This window comes from Tachyglossus aculeatus, chromosome 7 (genome assembly GCF_015852505.1).
Source record: "Tachyglossus aculeatus isolate mTacAcu1 chromosome 7, mTacAcu1.pri, whole genome shotgun sequence".
Taxonomy (NCBI): domain Eukaryota; kingdom Metazoa; phylum Chordata; class Mammalia; order Monotremata; family Tachyglossidae; genus Tachyglossus; species Tachyglossus aculeatus.
Genome location: NC_052072.1, coordinates 32,176,876 through 32,194,616, shown reverse-complemented (window position 1 = coordinate 32,194,616; position 17,741 = coordinate 32,176,876). Strand labels below are relative to the sequence as shown.

Here is a 17,741-nt window from a genome sequence, read left to right as displayed (position 1 = left end):
AAATAAGATAAATAGAATAGCAAAATGAATAGAATAACAAAATAAAATGAATAGAATAGCAAAATAGAATAACAAAATAAGATAAATAGAATAGCAAAGTGAATAGAATAGCAAAATAAAATGAATGGAATAAAATGTAAACAAAACCTCGCTCGTCCCCCCGGAGGGGAGGGGCGTGGTCGGAGGGGGCGCGCGTGCGCGCGCGCAAGCTCGTCCCTGCGCAGGGGAGGGGCGTGGTCGGAGGGGGCGCGCGTGCGCGCGCTCAAGCTCGTCCCTCCGCGGGGGAGGGGCGTGGTCGGAGGGGGCGCGCGTGCGCGCGCTCAAGCTCGTCCCTCCGCGGGGGAGGGGCGTGGTCGGAGGGGGCGCGCGTGCGCGCGCTCAAGCTCGCCCCTGCTCAGGGGAGGGGCGTGGTCGGAGGGGGCGCGCGTGCGCGCGCTCAAGCTCGTCCCTCCGCAGGGGAGGGGCGTGGTCGGAGGGTGGCGCGCGTGCGCGCGCTCAAGCTCGTCCCTCCGCAGGGGAGGGGCGTGGTCGGGGGGTGGCGCGCGTGCGCGGTGGGGTCCGGGTCGGCGCGGATTGATGACGTAGAGGGAGGGGGACCGGAAGTGGCGCTCCCCGGGCGGGGGCCGTTCATGGCGGTTCCGGGGTCTCGGGCCCTGTCGCCGGTTGTGGCGCCTCGTCCGCCCGGAGCGGAGGCCGCGGAGCGTGAGGGGACGGCGGGGGCGGGCGGCTGCCTCGGCCGCGGATCGCCGCCGCCGCCGCCGCGGGGGGCCCGGGGAGCAGGAGGAGGAGGAGGAGGAGGAGGAGGCCCTTCCCCTGTCCTCTCCTCTCCTGTCCTCAGCCGCCCCGCCGGCGTCCCCCTGAGGAAGTCCGGAGCCTGTGGAGTCCGGTTGTTTCCGCCGTGCGATGACCGAGTACAAACTGGTGGTGGTCGGAGCCGGCGGCGTGGGGAAAAGCGCCCTCACCATCCAGCTCATCCAGAACCACTTCGTGGACGAGTACGACCCCACCATAGAGGTGAGCCACTCACACACCTATATGTATATACGTTCGTACATTTTTTTTATTCTATTTAATTTATTTGTACCTATTTTTTTACTCTATTCATTTATTTAATTTATTTGTACCTATCCTATTTATTTTATTTTGTTAGCGTGTTTGGTCTCCGTCTCCCCCTTCTAGACTGTGGGCCCGCCGTCGGGTAGGGACCGTCTCTAGGTGTTGCCAACTTGGACTTCCCAAGCGCTTAGTACAGTGCTCTGCACATAGTAAGCGCTCAATAAATACGATTGATGAGGATGATGATGATGACACGGTCGAGCGGGCTGCGGCTCCGGCAAAAACGTGGAAAACGGAACTGGCGCCCGGCGAGTCGCACCGCCTCCCCCGGCCCGGAATCAATCGATCAATCAATCGTATTTATTGAGCGCTTACTGTGTGCAGAACAGTGGACTAAGCGCTTAGCACTGGACTGCCCTCCCTCCGCACATTTTATTTTCTTAACATCAGTCAACCGTATTTATTGAGCGCTTTGTGTGTGCAGAGCGCTGTGCTAAGCGCTTAGCCCTGGAATGCCCTCCCTCCGCACATTCTATTTTCTTAACATCAATCAGTCGTATTTATTGAGCGCTTACTGTGTGCAGAGCGCTGGGCTAAGCGCATAGCCCTGGAATGCCCTCCCTCCGCACATTTTAGTTTCTTAACATCAATCAATCAGTCGTATTTATTGAGCGCTTACTGTGAGCAGAGCACTGGACTGAGCGCTTAGCACTGGACTAGGCGCTTAGCACTGGAATGCCCTCCCGCACATTTTATTTTCTTAACATCAATCAATCAGTCGTATTTATTGAGCGCTTACTGTGAGCAGAGCGCTGGGCTAAGCGCTTAGCACTGGAATGCCCTCCCTCCGCACATTTTATTTTCTTAACATCAATCAATCGTATTTATTGAGCGCTTGCTTGTGTGCAGAACACTGTGCTAAGCGCTTAGCACTTGAATGCCCTCCCTCCGCACATTTTACTTTTTTAACATCAATCAATCAATCGTATTTATTGAGCGCTTACTGTGTGCAGAGCGCTGGACTAAGCGCTTAGCACTGGAATGCCCTCCGCACATTTTAGTTTCTTAACATCAATCAATCGGTCGTATTTATTGAGCACTTACTGTGTGCAGAGCACTGGACTAAGCGCTTAGAACTGGACTAAGCGCTTAGCACTGGAATGCCCTCCCTCCGCACATTTTAGTTTCTTAACATCAATCAATCATTCGTATTTATTGAGCGCGTACTGTGTGCAGAGCGCTGGACTAAGCGCTTAGCACTGGAATGCCCTCCCCACGCACATTTTAGTTTCTTAACATCAATCAATCATTCGTATTTATTGAGCGCTTACTGTGAGCAGAGCGCTGGACTAAGCGCTTAGCGCTGGAATGCCCTCCCTCCGCACATTTTATTTTCTTAACATCAATCAATCGTATTTATTGAGCGCTTACTGTGAGCAGAACACTGTACTAAGCGCTTAGCACTGGAATGCCCTCCCTCCGCACATTTTATTTTCTTAACATCAGTCAGTTGTATTTATTGAGCGCTTACTGCGTGCAGAGCACTGGGCTAAGCGCTTAGCACTGGACTAAGCACTTATCACTGGACTGCCCTCCCTCCGCACATTTTATTTTCTTAACATCAGTCAACCGTATTTATTGAGCGCTTTGTGTGTGCAGAGCGCTGTGCTAAGCGCTTAGCCCTGGAATGCCCTCCCTCCGCACATTCTATTTTCTTAACATCGATCAATCAGTCGTATTTATTGAGCGCTCACCGTGTGCAGAGCACTGGACTAAGCGCTTAGCACTGGACTGCCCTCCCATCGCACACTTTATTTTCTTAACATCGATCAATCGTGTTTATTGAGCACTTACTGTGTGCAGAACACTGTACTAAGCGCTTAGCACTGGAATGCCCTCCCTCCGCACAGTTTATTTTCTTAACATCGATCAGTCAGTCGTATTTATCGAGCGCTTACTGTGTGCAGAGCGCTGTGCTAAGCGCTTAGCACTGGAATGCCCTCCCTCCACACATTCTATTTTCTTAACATCAATCAGTCGTATTTATTGAGCGCTCACTGTGTGCAGAGCGCTGGACTAAGCGCTTAGCACTGGAATGCCCTCCCTCCGCACATTTTAGTTTCTTAACATCAATCGTATTTATTGAGCGCTTACTGTGTTCAGAGCACTGGACTAAGCGCTTAGCCCTGGAATTCCTTCCCTCCCCACATTTTATTTTCTTAACATCAATCAATCAGTCGTATTTATTGAGCTCTTACTGTGTGTAGAGCACTGGGCTAAGCGCTTAGCACTGGAATGCCCTCCCTCCGCACATTTTTGTTTCTTAACATCAATCAATCAGTCGTATTTATTGAGCGCTCACTGTGTGTAGAGCGCTGGACTAAGCGCTTAGCACTGGAATGCCCGCCCTCCGCACATTTTATTTTCTTAACATCAATCAATCGTATTTATTGAGCACTTACTGTGTGCAGAGCGCTGGACTAAGCGCTTAGCACTGGAATGCCCTCCCTCCGCACACTTTATTTTCTTAACATCAATCAGTCGTATTTATTGAGCGCCTACTGTGTGCAGAGCACTGGACTAAGCGCTTAGCACTGGAATGCCCTCCCTCCGCACACTTTATTTTCTTAACATCAGTCGTATTTATTGAGCGCTTACTGTGTGCAGAGCACTGTGCTAAGGGCTTAGCACTGGAATGTCCTCCCTCCGCACATTTTATTTTCTTAACATCAATCAATCAGTCGTATTTATTGAGCGCTCACTGTGTACAGAGCACTGGGCTAAGGGCTTAGCACTGGAATGTCCTCCCTCCGCACATTTTATTTTCTTAACATCAATCAATCAGTCGTATTTATTGAGCGCTCACTGTGTACAGAGCACTGGGCTAAGCGCTTAGCACTGGACTGCCCTCCCTCCGCACATTTTAATTTCTTAACATCAATCAATCAGTCGTATTTATCAAGCGCTCACTGTGTGCAGAGCGCTGGACTAAGCGCTTAGCACTGGAATGCCCTCCCTCTGCACATTTTATTTTCTTAACATCAATCGTATTTATTGAGCGCTCACTGTGTGCAGAACACTGGACTAAGCACTTAGCACTGGACTGCCCTCCCTCCGCACATTTTATTTTCTTAACATCAATCAATCAGTCGTATTTATCGAGCGCTCACTGTATGCAGAGTGCTGGACTAAGCGCTTAGCACTGGAATGCCCTCCCTCCGCACATTTTAGTTTCTTAACATCAATCAATCGTATTTATTGAGCGCTTACTGTGTGCAGAGCGCTGGACTAAGCGCTTAGCACTGGACTGAGCGCTTAGCACTGGAATGCCCTCCCTCCGCACATTCTATTTTCTTGACATCAATCAATTGTATTTATTGAGCGCTTACTGTGTGCAGAGCGCTGGACTAAGCGCTTAGCACTGGACTGCCCTCCCTCCGCACATTTTATTTTCTTAACATCAATCGTATTTATTGAGCGCTCACTGTGTGCAGAGCGCTGGACTAAGCGCTTAGCCCTGGAATGCCCTCCCTCCGCACATTTTATTTTCTTAACATCAATCAATCAGTCGTATTAATTGAGCGCTTACTGTGAGCAGAGCACTGGACTAAGCGCTTAGCACTGGACTAAGCACCTAGCACTGGAATGCCCTCCCTCCGCACATTGTATTTTCTTAACATCAGTCAATCAGTCGTATTTATTGAGCGCTTACTGTGTGCAGAGCACTGGGCTAAGCGCTTAGCACTGGAATGCCCTCCCTCCGCACATTTTATTTTCTTAACATCAATCAGTCAGTCGTATTTATTGAGCACTTACTGTGTGCAGAGCACTGGACTAAGCACTTGGGAAGTACAAGTTGGCAACATGTTTTGTTCTCCGTCTCCCCCTTCTAGCCTGTGAGCCCGCAGTTGGGTAGGGACCGTCTATATGTTGCCAACTTGGACTTCCCAAGTGCTTAGTCCAGTGCTCTGCACACAGTAAGCGTTCAATAAATACGATTGAATGAATGACCAAAAGCAGCCCCAATCAATCAATCACTCAGTCGTATTTATTGAGCGCTTACTGTGTGCAGAGCACTGGACTCATTGCTTGGGAAGTACAAGTTGGCAACATATTTTCTTGTCTGTCTCCCCCTTCTAGACTGTGAGCCCGCTGTTGGGTAGGGACCATCTCTATATGTTGCCAACTTGTACTTCCCAAGCGCTTAGTACAGTGTTCTGCACACAGTAAGCGCTCAATAAATACGATTGAATGAATGAATGAATGAATGACCAAAAGCGGCCCCAATCAATTAATCTATTTATTTTATTTTGTTAGTATGTTTGGTTTTGTTCTCCGTCTCCCCCTTCTAGCCTGTGAGCCCGCTGTTGGGTAGGGACTGTCTCTATATGTTGCCAACTTGGACTTCCCAAGCGCTTAGTCCAGCGCTCTGCACACAGTAAGCGCTCAATAAATACAATTGAATGAATGAATGAACGACCAACCGAAAGCGGCCCCAATCAATCACTCAGTCGTATTTATTGAGCGCTTACTGTGTGCAGAGCACTGGACTAAGCGCTTGAGAAGTACAAGTTGGCAACATGTTTTGTTTTGTTGTCTGTCTCCCCCTTCTAGACTGTGAGCCCGCTGTTGAGTAGGGACCGTCTCTAGATGTTGCCAACTTGGACTTCCCAAGCGCTTAGTCCAGCGCTCTGCACACAGTAAGCGCTCAATAAATACGATTGAATGAATGAACGACCGACCGAAAGCAGCCCCAATCAATCAGTCGTATTTATTGAGCGCTTACTGTGTGCAGAGCGCTGGACTAAGCGCTTGGGAAGTACAAGTTGGCAACATGTTTTGTTTTGTTGTCTGTCTCCCCCTTCTAGACTGTGAGCCCGCTGTTGGGTAGGGACCGTCTCTCTATGTTGCCAACTTGGACTTCCCAATCGCTTAGTACAGTGCTCTGCACACAGTAAGTGCTCAATAAATACAATTGAATGAATGAATGAACGACCAAAAGCGGCCCCAATCAATCAATCAATCAATCAGTCGTATTTATTGAGCGTTTACTGTGTGCAGGGCACTGGACTAAGCGCTTGGGAAGTACAAACTGGCAACATATAGAGATGGTCCCTACCCAACAGTGGGCCCGAAGACCTAGCCACCCCTTTGCCCACCCACCTGCACAGATTTTGGATAGGTATCTGTTTTGTTCTGTTTTCAATGACATTTGTTAAGCGCTTACTATGTGCGAAGCGCTGTTCTAAGAGCTGGGGAGGTTACAAGGTGATCAGGTTGTCCCACGTGGGGCTCACAGTCTTCATCCCCGTTTTACAGATGAGGTAACTGAGGCACAGAGAAGTGATGTGACTTGCCCAAAGCCACACAGTTGACAATTGGCAGAGCTGGGGTTTGAACCCACAACATCTGTTAGGCACTTACTATGTTCATTCATTAAATCAATCGTATTTATTGAGCGCTTACTGTGTGCAGAGCACTGTACTAAGCGCTTGGGAAGTACAAGTCGGCAACGTACAGAGACGGTCCCTACCCAGCAGCAGGCCCACAGTCTAGAAGGGGGAGACAGACAACAAAACAAAACATATTAATAAAATAAATAGAACAAATGTGTACAAGTAAAATAAATAAATAAATAGAGTAATAAATATGTACAAACATATAGGTGCTGTGGGGAGGGGAAGGAGGTAAGGCAGTGGTGTGGGGGAGAGGAAGGACTGTTCTGAGCGCCAGGGGAGATACAGGGTAGTCAGGCTATATTCTATTTATTTTATTTTGTTAATGTGTTTTGTTTTGTTGTCTCGTCTTCCCCTTCTAGACTGTGAGCCCGCTGTTGGGTAGGGACCGTCTCTATGTGTTGCCAACTTGTACTTCCCAAGCGCTTAGTACAGTGCTCTGCACGCAGTAAGCGCTCAATAAATACGATTGAATGAATGAATGAATCCCATGTGACTCTCACAGTCTTCATCCCCATTTTACAGATAAGCTAACCGAGGCCCACAGACTTCATTCATTCAGTTGTGTTTATTGAGCACTTACTGTGTGCAGACCACTGCACTAAGCGCTTGGGAAGTACAAGTTGGCAGCATATAGAGATGGTCCCAACAGTGGGCTCACAGTCTAAAAGGGGGAGACAGAGAACAGAACCAAACATACCAACAAAATAAAATAAATAGGATAGATATGTACAAGTAAAATAAATAAATAAATAAATAGAGTAATAAATATGTACAACCATATATACATATGTACAGGTGCTGTGGGGAAGGGAAGGAGGTAAGATGGGGGGATGGAGAGGGGGACGAGGGGGAGAGGAAGGAAGGGGCTCAGTCTGGGAAGGCCTCCTGGAGGAGGTGAGCTCTCAGCAGGGCCTTGAAGGGAGGAAGAGAGCTAGCTTGGCGGAGGGGCAGAGGGAGGCCATTCCAGGCCCGGGGGATGACGTGGGCCGGGCGAGAACGAGGTACGGTGAGGAGATTAGCGGCGGAGGAGCGGAGGGTGCGGGCTGGGCTGGAGAAGGAGAGAAGGGAGGTGAGGTAGGAGGGGGCGAGGGGATGGACAGCCTGGAAGCCCAGGGTGAGGAGTTTCTGCCTGATGCGCAGATTGATTGGTAGCCACTGGAGATTTTCCACTCTAAGGGGAAAAGATTGTTTTACCACACGTTAGCCCGGGCCGTGCCCGCGAAACAGCTCGGCAGAATCACTCCGAACTCTTCAGTAATTTAGTTCCGTTCAGGCCCTGTCCCCAACCTTTTTAACCCACACTCAGGCCTGGGATTTAAGGCCCGGTTTTTCAAGAACCATTTCCCAGGAACCGAAGCCACCTTCCTCTTGGGAGTCCCGCTTTAGAGGGGGACGTTTTCCCGAACCGAGGTGGTATACCGTGTTTATTCCCCAGATCACCCAGAATGATATCAGTTAAAGAATGTACTCGTAAGTGCTAGTCAGGTTAACATTTCAAAACCAAATAGAGGTAAATGTAGTAGGAGAAGAGATAGTGTCGAAAAACGATGTAAAAAAAATAAGGCATAGACAAATGAAAAGTGCATTGTAATGGGCTTATGGGTTAGAATAGTGCTCGGCACATAATAAGCGCTTAACAAATACCATCATTATTATTATTATAATATGATCATTATTATATCATGATCATTAATGACATATCAATGAAAATGATATAATATAGAATAATGATATTTTATCAATGATAATAATAGTGTAGGGCCTGTTCCATGTCCCACCCCCACCCACCCCTATAAATATAAGATTGCTTTCCTTGTAGACTGTGAGCCCACTGTTGGGTAGGGACTGTCTCTATATGTTGCCAATTTGTGCTTCCCAAGTGCTTAGTACAGTGCTCTGCACATAGTAAGTGCTCAATAAATACGATTGATCGATTGATTGTCTCCTCCTGTCCCAGCCTCCATGGTTATGGTGGTCCTGTTGGGGATGGAGGCTGCAGCTGGGGCTAGGGCCATGTAAAACTAAAAGAAAGATACGGGTAGGAGCTTAGTACAGTGCCCTGCACACAGTAAGCGCTCAATAAACATGATTGAATGACGGAATGAGAGGGAGGCCCCGGGGGAGGCAGAGATGCAGCGTGGCTCAGTGGCAAGAGCCCAGGCTTGGGAGTCAGAGGTCATTCATTCATTCATTCAATTGTATTTATTGAGCGCTTGCTGTGTGCAGAGCACTGTACTAAGCGCTTGGGAAGTACAAGTTGGCAACATTCATTCATTCAGTCATATTTATTGAGCGCTTACTGGGTACAGAGCACTGGACCAAGCACCTGGGAAGCCCAAGTCAGGGCTCTAATCCCGGCTCGGCCACTTGTCTGCTGTGTGACCTTGGGCAAGCCACTTAACTTCTCTGTGCCTCAGTTCCCTCACCTGTATAACGGTGATTGAGACTGTGAGCCCCACGTGGGACATCCTGATTACCTTGAATCTACCCCCGCACTTAGAACAGTGCTCTGCACATAGTAAGCGCTTAACAAATACCATCATCATTATTATTACTGTGGGGGTTGGACACACAGGCCCCGGTAAACAGGGAAACGGTACGTGGTGGGGGTGGAGGCAGCGGAGCCATTTTCAAGAGGGATGTGGGGCAGAGCAGGAGGAGACAGGATTTCAGGCAGAGCCCCCAGGGAGGGCTGACTAATACATTTTACCTCCGATGGAGCACCGTACTAGCGTCTGTCAGGAAACGGGGCCGGTGCCGTAAACAAGGCGAGGTGTCAGAAAGTCCGCCCTGATGGTCCACCAAGCTAGCTCTCTTCCTCCCTTCAAGGCCCTGCTGAGAGCTCACCTCCTCCAGGAGGCCTTCCCAGACTGAGCCCCTTCCCTCCTCTCCCCCTCGTCCCCCTCTCCATCCCCCCATCTTACCTCCTTCCCTTCCCCACGGCACCTGTATATATGTATATATGGTTGTACATATTTATTACTCTATTTATTTATTTATTTATTTATTTTACTTGTACATTTCTATCCTATTTATTTTATTTTGTTGGTATGTTTGGTTCTGTTCTCTGTCTCCCCCTTTTAGACTGTGAGCCCACTGTTGGGTAGGGACTGTCTCTATGTGTTGCCAATTTGTACTTCCCAAGCGCTTAGTACAGTGCTCTGCACATAGTAAGCGCTCAATAAATACGATTGATTGATTGATTGATTGAAACAGGATGCGCGTTTAAAAACGCTGGAAGGGCCATTCGTCCGAATTCGGTCAGAAATCCTGGCCTTCCTGCATTCAGATCGGACAGAAGTGTATGTAGACTGGGAAGGGTTGTGCTGCGTGCTGAATAGGTGGAAGGAGAAGGAAGATAGGGCAGTAAATACGATTGATTGATTGATTGATTGATAGGTCATTAACAGGATGCCCAGGTCTTCGAGTGTCTAGCAGCACACTCGGTTGGTTGCCAGTTGTCTTTGTGGAGGCTGTGCCCCAGAGGGCTTTTTGGGGTTGGTTGCTCCCTTTCAAACAATCAATCAATCGTATTTATTGAGCGCTTACTGTGTGCAGAGCACTGGACTAAGCGCTTGGGAAGTACAAGCTGGCAACATATACAGTCCCTACCCAACAGCGGGCTCACAGTCTAGAAGGGGGAGACAGAGAACAAAACAAAACATACTAACAAAATAAAATAAAAAGAATAGATAGGTACAAGTAAAATGAATAAATAAATAGAGTAATAAATCTGTCATGCCCTGCATTCTATCTAAAATGAATCCCTCTTCCATTCCCAATTTTGCCTCCCTCTCTCGACTGTAAGCTCCTCATGGGCAGAAAACATATCTATCAATTCCGGTTTATCATACTCTCCCAAGCACTTAGTACAGTGCCCTGCACACCGTAAACACTCAGTAAATGTGATTGATCGATAAACACTTGGGGATTATCTCCTGAAGCACCGGACGTCTAGTAAAACACAAATGCGCTTTTCTGTCAGACCCGTTTACAGTGAGGGGAGAGTTTGACCAGCAAGGCAACCAGAAGTAGATTGTGACTGCTCTGCCAACCTCCTCTGCTCATTACTGTAAGCGTTCCCATGACTTTTTCTTTCATCATCATCATCATCAATCGTATTTATTGAGCGCTTACTGTGTGCAGAGCACTGTACTAAGCGCTTGGGAAGTACAAATTGGCAACATATAGAGACAGTCCCTACCCAACAGTGGGCTCACAGTCTAAAAGGGGGAGACAGAGAACAAAACCAAACATACTAACAAAATAAAATAAATAGAATAGATATGTACAAATAAAATAAATAAATAAATAGAGTAAAAATAGAGTAAAACTTTCAGTCCAGTGGCTGCGAAGTCCAGCCTTATTCTTCCCCGAATTACAAAGTGGAAATAAGCGGCGCAGTGCTCACATGCCGTCGATTTGGGAATTGCATTTTAGGTGGTTCTAAGACCCTGGAAGAATGCGTAATAAGCGTGTTCTTACAGGTAGGGGCCCATTTTAGGACGGAATTTTTCTGGGTTCTTATTAATAAACCTCGAATTATCTTCCTTAGGATTCATACCGAAAGCAAGTAGTTATTGACGGCGAAACCTGTTTGTTAGACATACTGGACACTGCCGGACAAGAAGAATATAGTGCCATGAGAGACCAGTACATGAGGACGGGGGAAGGTTTCCTCTGTGTGTTTGCCATAAATAATAGCAAATCATTTGCTGATATTAACCTCTACAGGTACCGTACATTTTCTTTATTCTCGGCGAGCGTTAACTCCTTGGGTTCAGGGATTGTGTCTGCCAACTCTTTTTTGTATTGTACTCTTCCAAGCGCTTAGTACAGTGCTCTGCCACATTTAAGAAATACCATTGATGGGGTGCTGGGTTGGCTATTTTGGGTGGGGTTCATTACTAGGTTGGAAGGATTGATTTTTCTTTCCGTAAAACTTTGCCCTAAGATCATACTACAGTGGTGCTTTCCTCTGTGGGCTTGGATGAATCGTAGACTATATAGTTGTCAGAATCTACCTAAAACCCTCGAGGCAGCTCCAAGTGTTGGTCAGGAAATACCATCAGTGAGGGACTCAGTGGCCCAGTGAAGACCCCAGGATCCCCACAGGGAGAAATATGCAGAAAGAGGAAAGGGGCTAGGTGTCGGGGTTTAGGGAGAGCAATAGCAACAGCATTTATTGCATTGTAATAACCACTTGTGGAACGTGCAGTAGGTGTAAAAGACCTAATTCTTTGCCCTTGAGAAGCAGGGACTGTGGGAAGAAACTATTAATAGGAACTTCTTGGAAGAGTTGAGTAATGGGGCTGAAAGAAAGAAACCAGTCAGGAGGGGATTTGGGGAGGATGGTGTACAGGGGAAGGAGGGAGAGTAGGGCGACAAGGGGAGGGACTTGAGGTGCATCGCCTGGAGGAAGATTCCACAGAGTAAGTGGCCGGATTCGTGGAATAATGGAGGAGAGACATAAAGGCAGGAGCAGGCTCAACTTAAGACTACGGGGTTATTCTAACCCTGATGCTTTTGATACCCTCCGTCCCTCCAGGGAACAGATCAAGCGAGTGAAAGATTCAGACGACGTACCTATGGTGTTGGTGGGGAACAAATGCGATTTGCCAACGAGGACAGTTGACACGAAACAGGCTCATGAACTCGCCAAGAGCTATGGAATTCCCTTCATTGAAACCTCTGCTAAAACCAGACAGGTACCTTCGTGGCTTTCCGCTTCACGGTTTGAACAGATACATGTGCAAGGATGTGAGAGTCCACCGGACGGGGCCCACATGGCTCTGCTGGTAACAGAATGGTCACCTAGAAATCCAATGCAGTCCAGCAGGGCCTGCCCCCTGCCCTAGTGTTGGGAGTTTTAAGTGTCTTTCGGTACTTCGTTTTCTTCACTGTAAAATAAAGCCGATCGATCCCCGTGGGTCTGAAATACTGATGGCCTCCTCGAATAGTTGACTTTTAATCAGGTCCGTCCTCTTTCATAAGAAGTTTATGCTTGAAATTGGCCGAAACCTCGATCAGATGATGCTTTCTCCCGAGGCTTTGTCTCTCCTCGCCTACCTCTTAAGGCGGATGCTCACGATCCAAGGTTACATAGCTAAAATGGTTGCAGAGATTCATCGAGAGCTGATGATTTCATGATTCCCTTCCACATCTGCTTTAACACACTAGTGATTTTTCTCTCAGGCTCTCTTGCCACTGTATCATTTATCTGGAACCGGAGTCAGGAATTGGAAAGCGGCATCACTTGCTTGCTACCAAAATTATTTGCTCCAAATTACCTATTTCCTCCCTGCTCCTCTTTCCCCAAAGTGGGCAGGTGTTTGCCAAGACTCAATCTGCTCTCATGGTAGGCGTCCTAGCTTCATGTTTTTGAACTTCAGGATCAGTTTTCGTCTGCCTAAACTATTTGGATAGACCAAAAATCTCCTCAGTACTAAGAATTTTGTGACGCGAAGAACTTTTATTGAGACCCTGTTGACTGAAATCAAAGAGGAGATGTCTTTGGTATGTTGCAGTCACTGACTGACTCAAACGTTTATTTCTAGGGTGTCGAAGATGCCTTTTATACATTGGTGAGAGAGATAAGACAGTACCGAATGAAAAAACTCAACAGCAGTGATGATGGGACTCAAGGTTGTATGGGACTACCGTGTGCAGTGATGTAACAAGGTGTGCTATGAAGTTTTTGGCTAATTGCGATTACACCAGTTTTGTGGTGGTTTTTTTTTCCTTTTTTTTTTTTTTTTTTACAAAATTAGCATCCCAGAAACTAGGTCATCAGACCCTTTGCTAAATTCAGTCAGCAGCATCACCCGCTCAACTCCATTTTTCTAAAGCTTTTCTAATATAGCAAAACAGTTACCAGGAATCTTTTTATTTTCCCTTAATTGGGAAAGCTCTCACCCCTCCAAGGTGGTGTTAAAGGCATCGTCTAATTATGGTATTCAGCACGTACATTGTGCTAAGTAAGCGCAGAGGTAGACAGAAGATAATCAGATCAGATAAAGCCTCTGTCCCACAGATGGAGCTCACAGTCTCCATTTTACAGGTGAGGGACTTGAGGCCCAGAGAGGTTTATTGACTTGCCAGGGTCACACAGCATTCTAGTGGCCGAGCTGGGGCTGAAACCTGGGTTTCCTGTCTTCCAGACCCATACTCTTTGACCTAGCAGTTTAAAGCAGTAACCTCCAAGCAGTTTCACTGTATTACAGACCAAAACCTGGTATATTTTAATGTCTGTCTTCCCCCCTCTAGACTGTAAGCTCCCTGTGGGATGGGATCGTGTCAACTTACTCTTTTGAATTAGTACGGTGCTCTGCACAGAGTAAGCGCTCAAATGCCATTGATTGATCTGTGGAAACCGACACCTCCAGCAGATTTATATTTTACGAGTTACGAGTCTTGCCCACTTCGCAAGATATTGGGAGATAGTGAGGTGGAGGAGATAGTCTTTTCTAATCGATATTGGTTTAGAATTCTCTCCTGGCCAGAAATTGCCACAGTCTCAGGTGGGTTAGGTGTCAGTGGGTGGAGGGTGTCCCCATTTGGCGATAATCTTTTCAGCCGTTGTTTTCATCGGATCTTGTATGTGCCACTTACGTGAACTCCACTTCATTTCCAGCTGCACTGACCCCCCTGGTTCTGCTATCCCTGGAGGAAAAGCATTAACACTGCCATCTCCGAACTCACCACGAAGCTCCTGCCTCTGCCCCGCCTCTCAGTTGATCAGTACAATAGTCTTTCGTCTGTTCTCCGCTTGAGAACTTCTGAACAACTACCTCCTTACTTGGTTGTCTGACCAGAGAAATGCGCCTCTCATTACTCACCAGTATTTCTCTTTCCCTGGAATTTTTCTCTCTCTGGTTTTCAAACGGGAAGAAATCCATGCTCTGAAACAGAGAAGCAAACCGTAGAAATGAAATACGGTTGAAAAGCAACACGGTCGAGAAACAGTTGCTAGTGATTCTTTTTGTGCTGCACACTTCACCTGTGTTGATATTTCGCAAAGTGATATCGGTTTCCAGAGAACATTGCTGAAATCAGTTTTGTTGGTATGTTAACGTTATCTGCCACCTATCCTAAACTGGTATCTACTCTTTTCAGAGAACATTGTTGAAATCAGTTTTGTTGGTATGTTAACATTATCTGCCACTTCTCCTAAACTGGTATCTACTCTTTTCAGAGAACATTGCTGAAATCAGTTTTGTTGGTATGTTAACGTTATCTGCCACCTATCCTAAACTGGTATCTACTCTGTATGGTGTTTGGAACCCAATACAACAGGCTATGCCCTAACCTCAGTTCTATCTGTTGCCAATATTGCCCTGTTTTCGCATCCACCTTAGTTCTTCTCAATCCTTTTGTTAAAGTGGAGACATCTTTGCTAACGAAGTGCCTTTGTCCTCAAAGGGATTTGTTGAACTTCCCCGTTCTGTCCAAGGAAAAGCATTGAAAGGGGCAGAAACCATTAGGGTCGGTATCGGAGATCAGTCCTTGTTTCGGAAACACAAGATCATTTAGGGTCTTGTGTTCAAGCCCACGTGATATCTAATACGTTCATCTTACAGACAGCTGTTCTGGGATCTCCTGGAAAATCATAAAACTGGAAAGACAATTTTATTTCTCTTCATTTTCACCCATCCTCCAACTTTTTCTGCTGACTCCAGCTTTCAAGATATGCGTACCCTTTACACTTTTCCTTTCACTTTATTACTGTTCACAGGACTCTTCTGGGTTTTTTTTTGTTTTTTGTGTTTTGCGGGGGGGGGGGGTTTAGAGAACTTAGAATTTGAAGGTCAAGTTTTGGGATTGTGGTTCCACAATTAAATATTCCGATTTGGGCCACACCAGAGAGTTGTGTGATTATGACGGTAGGAGCATTACCGTAACTGGCAGGAGGTTTTTGCTGGAACCCTTAAACTTCAAATTAATAATGTGAACAGGAAAACAAATCAGTAGCTAGAGTATTTGTTGTTCCCTTGCCAACTTCCCTTGTTTCTACTTTTTAGTGACATGAGTTTTTGCCACTTGGAAGGCCTTAAAATTTATATCATTATCTGTGAAATTTTTGTGAAACGGAGAGAGCCCTGCAATAAAATATAATGCAGAAAATCAAATCGATTGCAGGTTGGTTCAAAACTGGAAATGATCTTTGAAAAGAAATTGCTTGATAGGGAAGAAAACAGAAATGGGTGCAGTTAATTTGTCTATGAATCAGGTGCCAGGGGATATGCTAAGTTTTGGGGGTTTTTTTGAGTTGTTTATCTAGGAGTATCCTTGGATGAAGAAATGACACAGTTGGCCTTGTAGCCTCTCAGTGTTCAAAAATTTGAATTCATTAAAGGTTAATCTTCCAACATGAGTCTTCTCCCTTCCAAACAAACCCGTCATTAACCTGCAAGAAAACCGAGTGCATAAGAAGGATTTGGCCAAGAAAGACGCCTTTGCCCCAAGTATCAAAGAGTCCTGTTAGTGAAACAACTTTGGAGGAGGCAACATCAAAAGTCTGTCTAGTGTCTGCTGTGTGCAGAGCATGGAACTAGGCTCAGTAGAAGTAAAAGGTAACAAGCAGTCCATGCTCAAGAGGAGTTGAAAAGCTCATGAGATTATCGGTTGGTAATAACTAGTTTTTTCCGTTCTAGGTTTTAACAAATTAATTTCCTAAAAGCTCTTCATTGCAAGTGAGGAAAGAAACCCGCACTTGTTCTACTCACAACTGCTTTTTTAGAAAGACTCTGGAGAGAATATCTAGGGATGCCCTTCTCCGTTCAGATCTTAACCTTCTAGATTAACACAGTAGGAGCACAAACTTTCCCAAGCAAATGTCAGTATCATCAGGGTTTCCTCAAAATCAGGGTAGGAAATGTCCTCGGAATCCCTTTGTAGGCGTAGGCCTGGGTTCTGACTCGGGGTAATGTGATAAACTAACATTTAAAGACAAGAAGCTAGGAGATGTGTAGTCCACATTTACAAAATGTGCTTTTATACGATGTTTGTGTTTTGCTGAGACCTGCCCCTCAGTTGGCTAACTGGAATTCTAAAATCAGAGTTAAATGTTCTGCCAAACCTATAATAAATGTGTTCCTTTACAGTTGGCATTTGCTGTTTAAAGGTTGCGAGTTCAAGAGTGTGAAGATTGAATATCATGGGGCTGAGGCTTCAGAATCTAAAGAGTTTGCAAGTGCATCTGATAAAGTTACTTTGTGCTCATCATCTTATTACAGATCGTTTCCTGTTATTAAAATGCTGGTGATAATTCCACCCTTAACTTTGGGACTCTGAAAAGTAAAACTGAAACTGAGGATTCTCGGTCACATGTTCCATATTGCAGCAGCCTAGCTTACGGCTAGGGCGAGACCTAATCTAATAAGGTTTCCAGAGGAGTGGACATTCCCCCTCTAAACTGTAAGCCCATTGTGGGCAGGGAACTTGTCTACCAACTCTGTTCTATTGTACTCTCCCAAGTGCTGGATACAGTGCTCTGTACTGTAAGTAAGCGCTCAATAAATCCGATCGATTGATTGACTGATGGAGTCTCATTCCTTCCTTTAAGGAACACAGACTCGCCTGATGTTTGTTGAGGTTTGTTTTCACTTGAATTTTCTACCATGTCTTAAGTCCCAACAGAATTGTGGAGCAGCCTGAATCCAAGAAATATCCATTTCTCTTTCTACGCTCCATTCTTTGAAGAGCCGATTTACTCTCAGCCGCTTCAAGTGTCATCTCTACGTAGGTGATTCTCAAATCATCCGGTCCTGACCTCTTTTTTTCACTGCGGTCTTGGATTGCCTTGTGTCTCCGGGCTCTCACGTCGACACCTCAAACCAGAAGTGTCCAAAACGGAGCTCCTCATCTTCCCACCCAAACCCTGTCCTCCCCTTGACTTTGCCATCTCTGTAGTTAGCACCATCATCATCCTCCCTGTCTCGGAAGCTCATGACCTTCGCGTTATCCCCTACTCATCTTTCACCATCGGCCCACGCATTCAATCTGTCTTATCCCAAAATCCTGGTGGTTTTACCTTCACATCTCTAGAATCTGTCCCTTCCTTTCCATTTAAACTGCTGCCATGCTGGTCCAAGCACTTGTCGTGTCCTACCTTGAATACTACTTCAGCCTCTTCGCTGACCCCTGAATCCTGTATCTCCACTCTCCAGTCCCTATTTCACTCTGCCACACGGATCGTTTCTCTGAAAAACTCATTTGTCCACATCT

General features: G+C 46.4%; 1 protein-coding gene across 1 annotated transcript; it reads left to right on the top strand.

Moving 5' to 3' along the window:
* Window positions 1–818: 818 nt before the first annotated feature.
* Window positions 819–17,050, top strand: NRAS (NRAS proto-oncogene, GTPase). The gene is made up of 5 exons (XM_038748981.1): window positions 819–1,014; window positions 11,071–11,249; window positions 12,064–12,223; window positions 13,073–13,196; window positions 14,149–17,050. The coding sequence occupies exons 1-4, from the start codon at window positions 904–906 to the stop codon at window positions 13,190–13,192; spliced, it is 570 nt and encodes a 189-aa protein (XP_038604909.1). The 5' UTR covers window positions 819–903; the 3' UTR covers window positions 13,193–13,196; window positions 14,149–17,050.
* The last annotated feature ends 691 nt before the right edge of the window (window positions 17,051–17,741 follow it).

Excerpts from the sequence above, each read along its gene's own strand:
- NRAS (XM_038748981.1), top strand. The coding sequence starts at position 904 with ATGACCGAGTACAAACTGGTGGTGGTCGGAGCCGGCGGCGTGGGGAAA. Across the intron at positions 11,250-12,063 it reads GCTGATATTAACCTCTACAG|GGAACAGATCAAGCGAGTGA; the intron begins GTACCGTACATT and ends CCGTCCCTCCAG. Across the intron at positions 12,224-13,072 it reads CCTCTGCTAAAACCAGACAG|GGTGTCGAAGATGCCTTTTA; the intron begins GTACCTTCGTGG and ends GTTTATTTCTAG.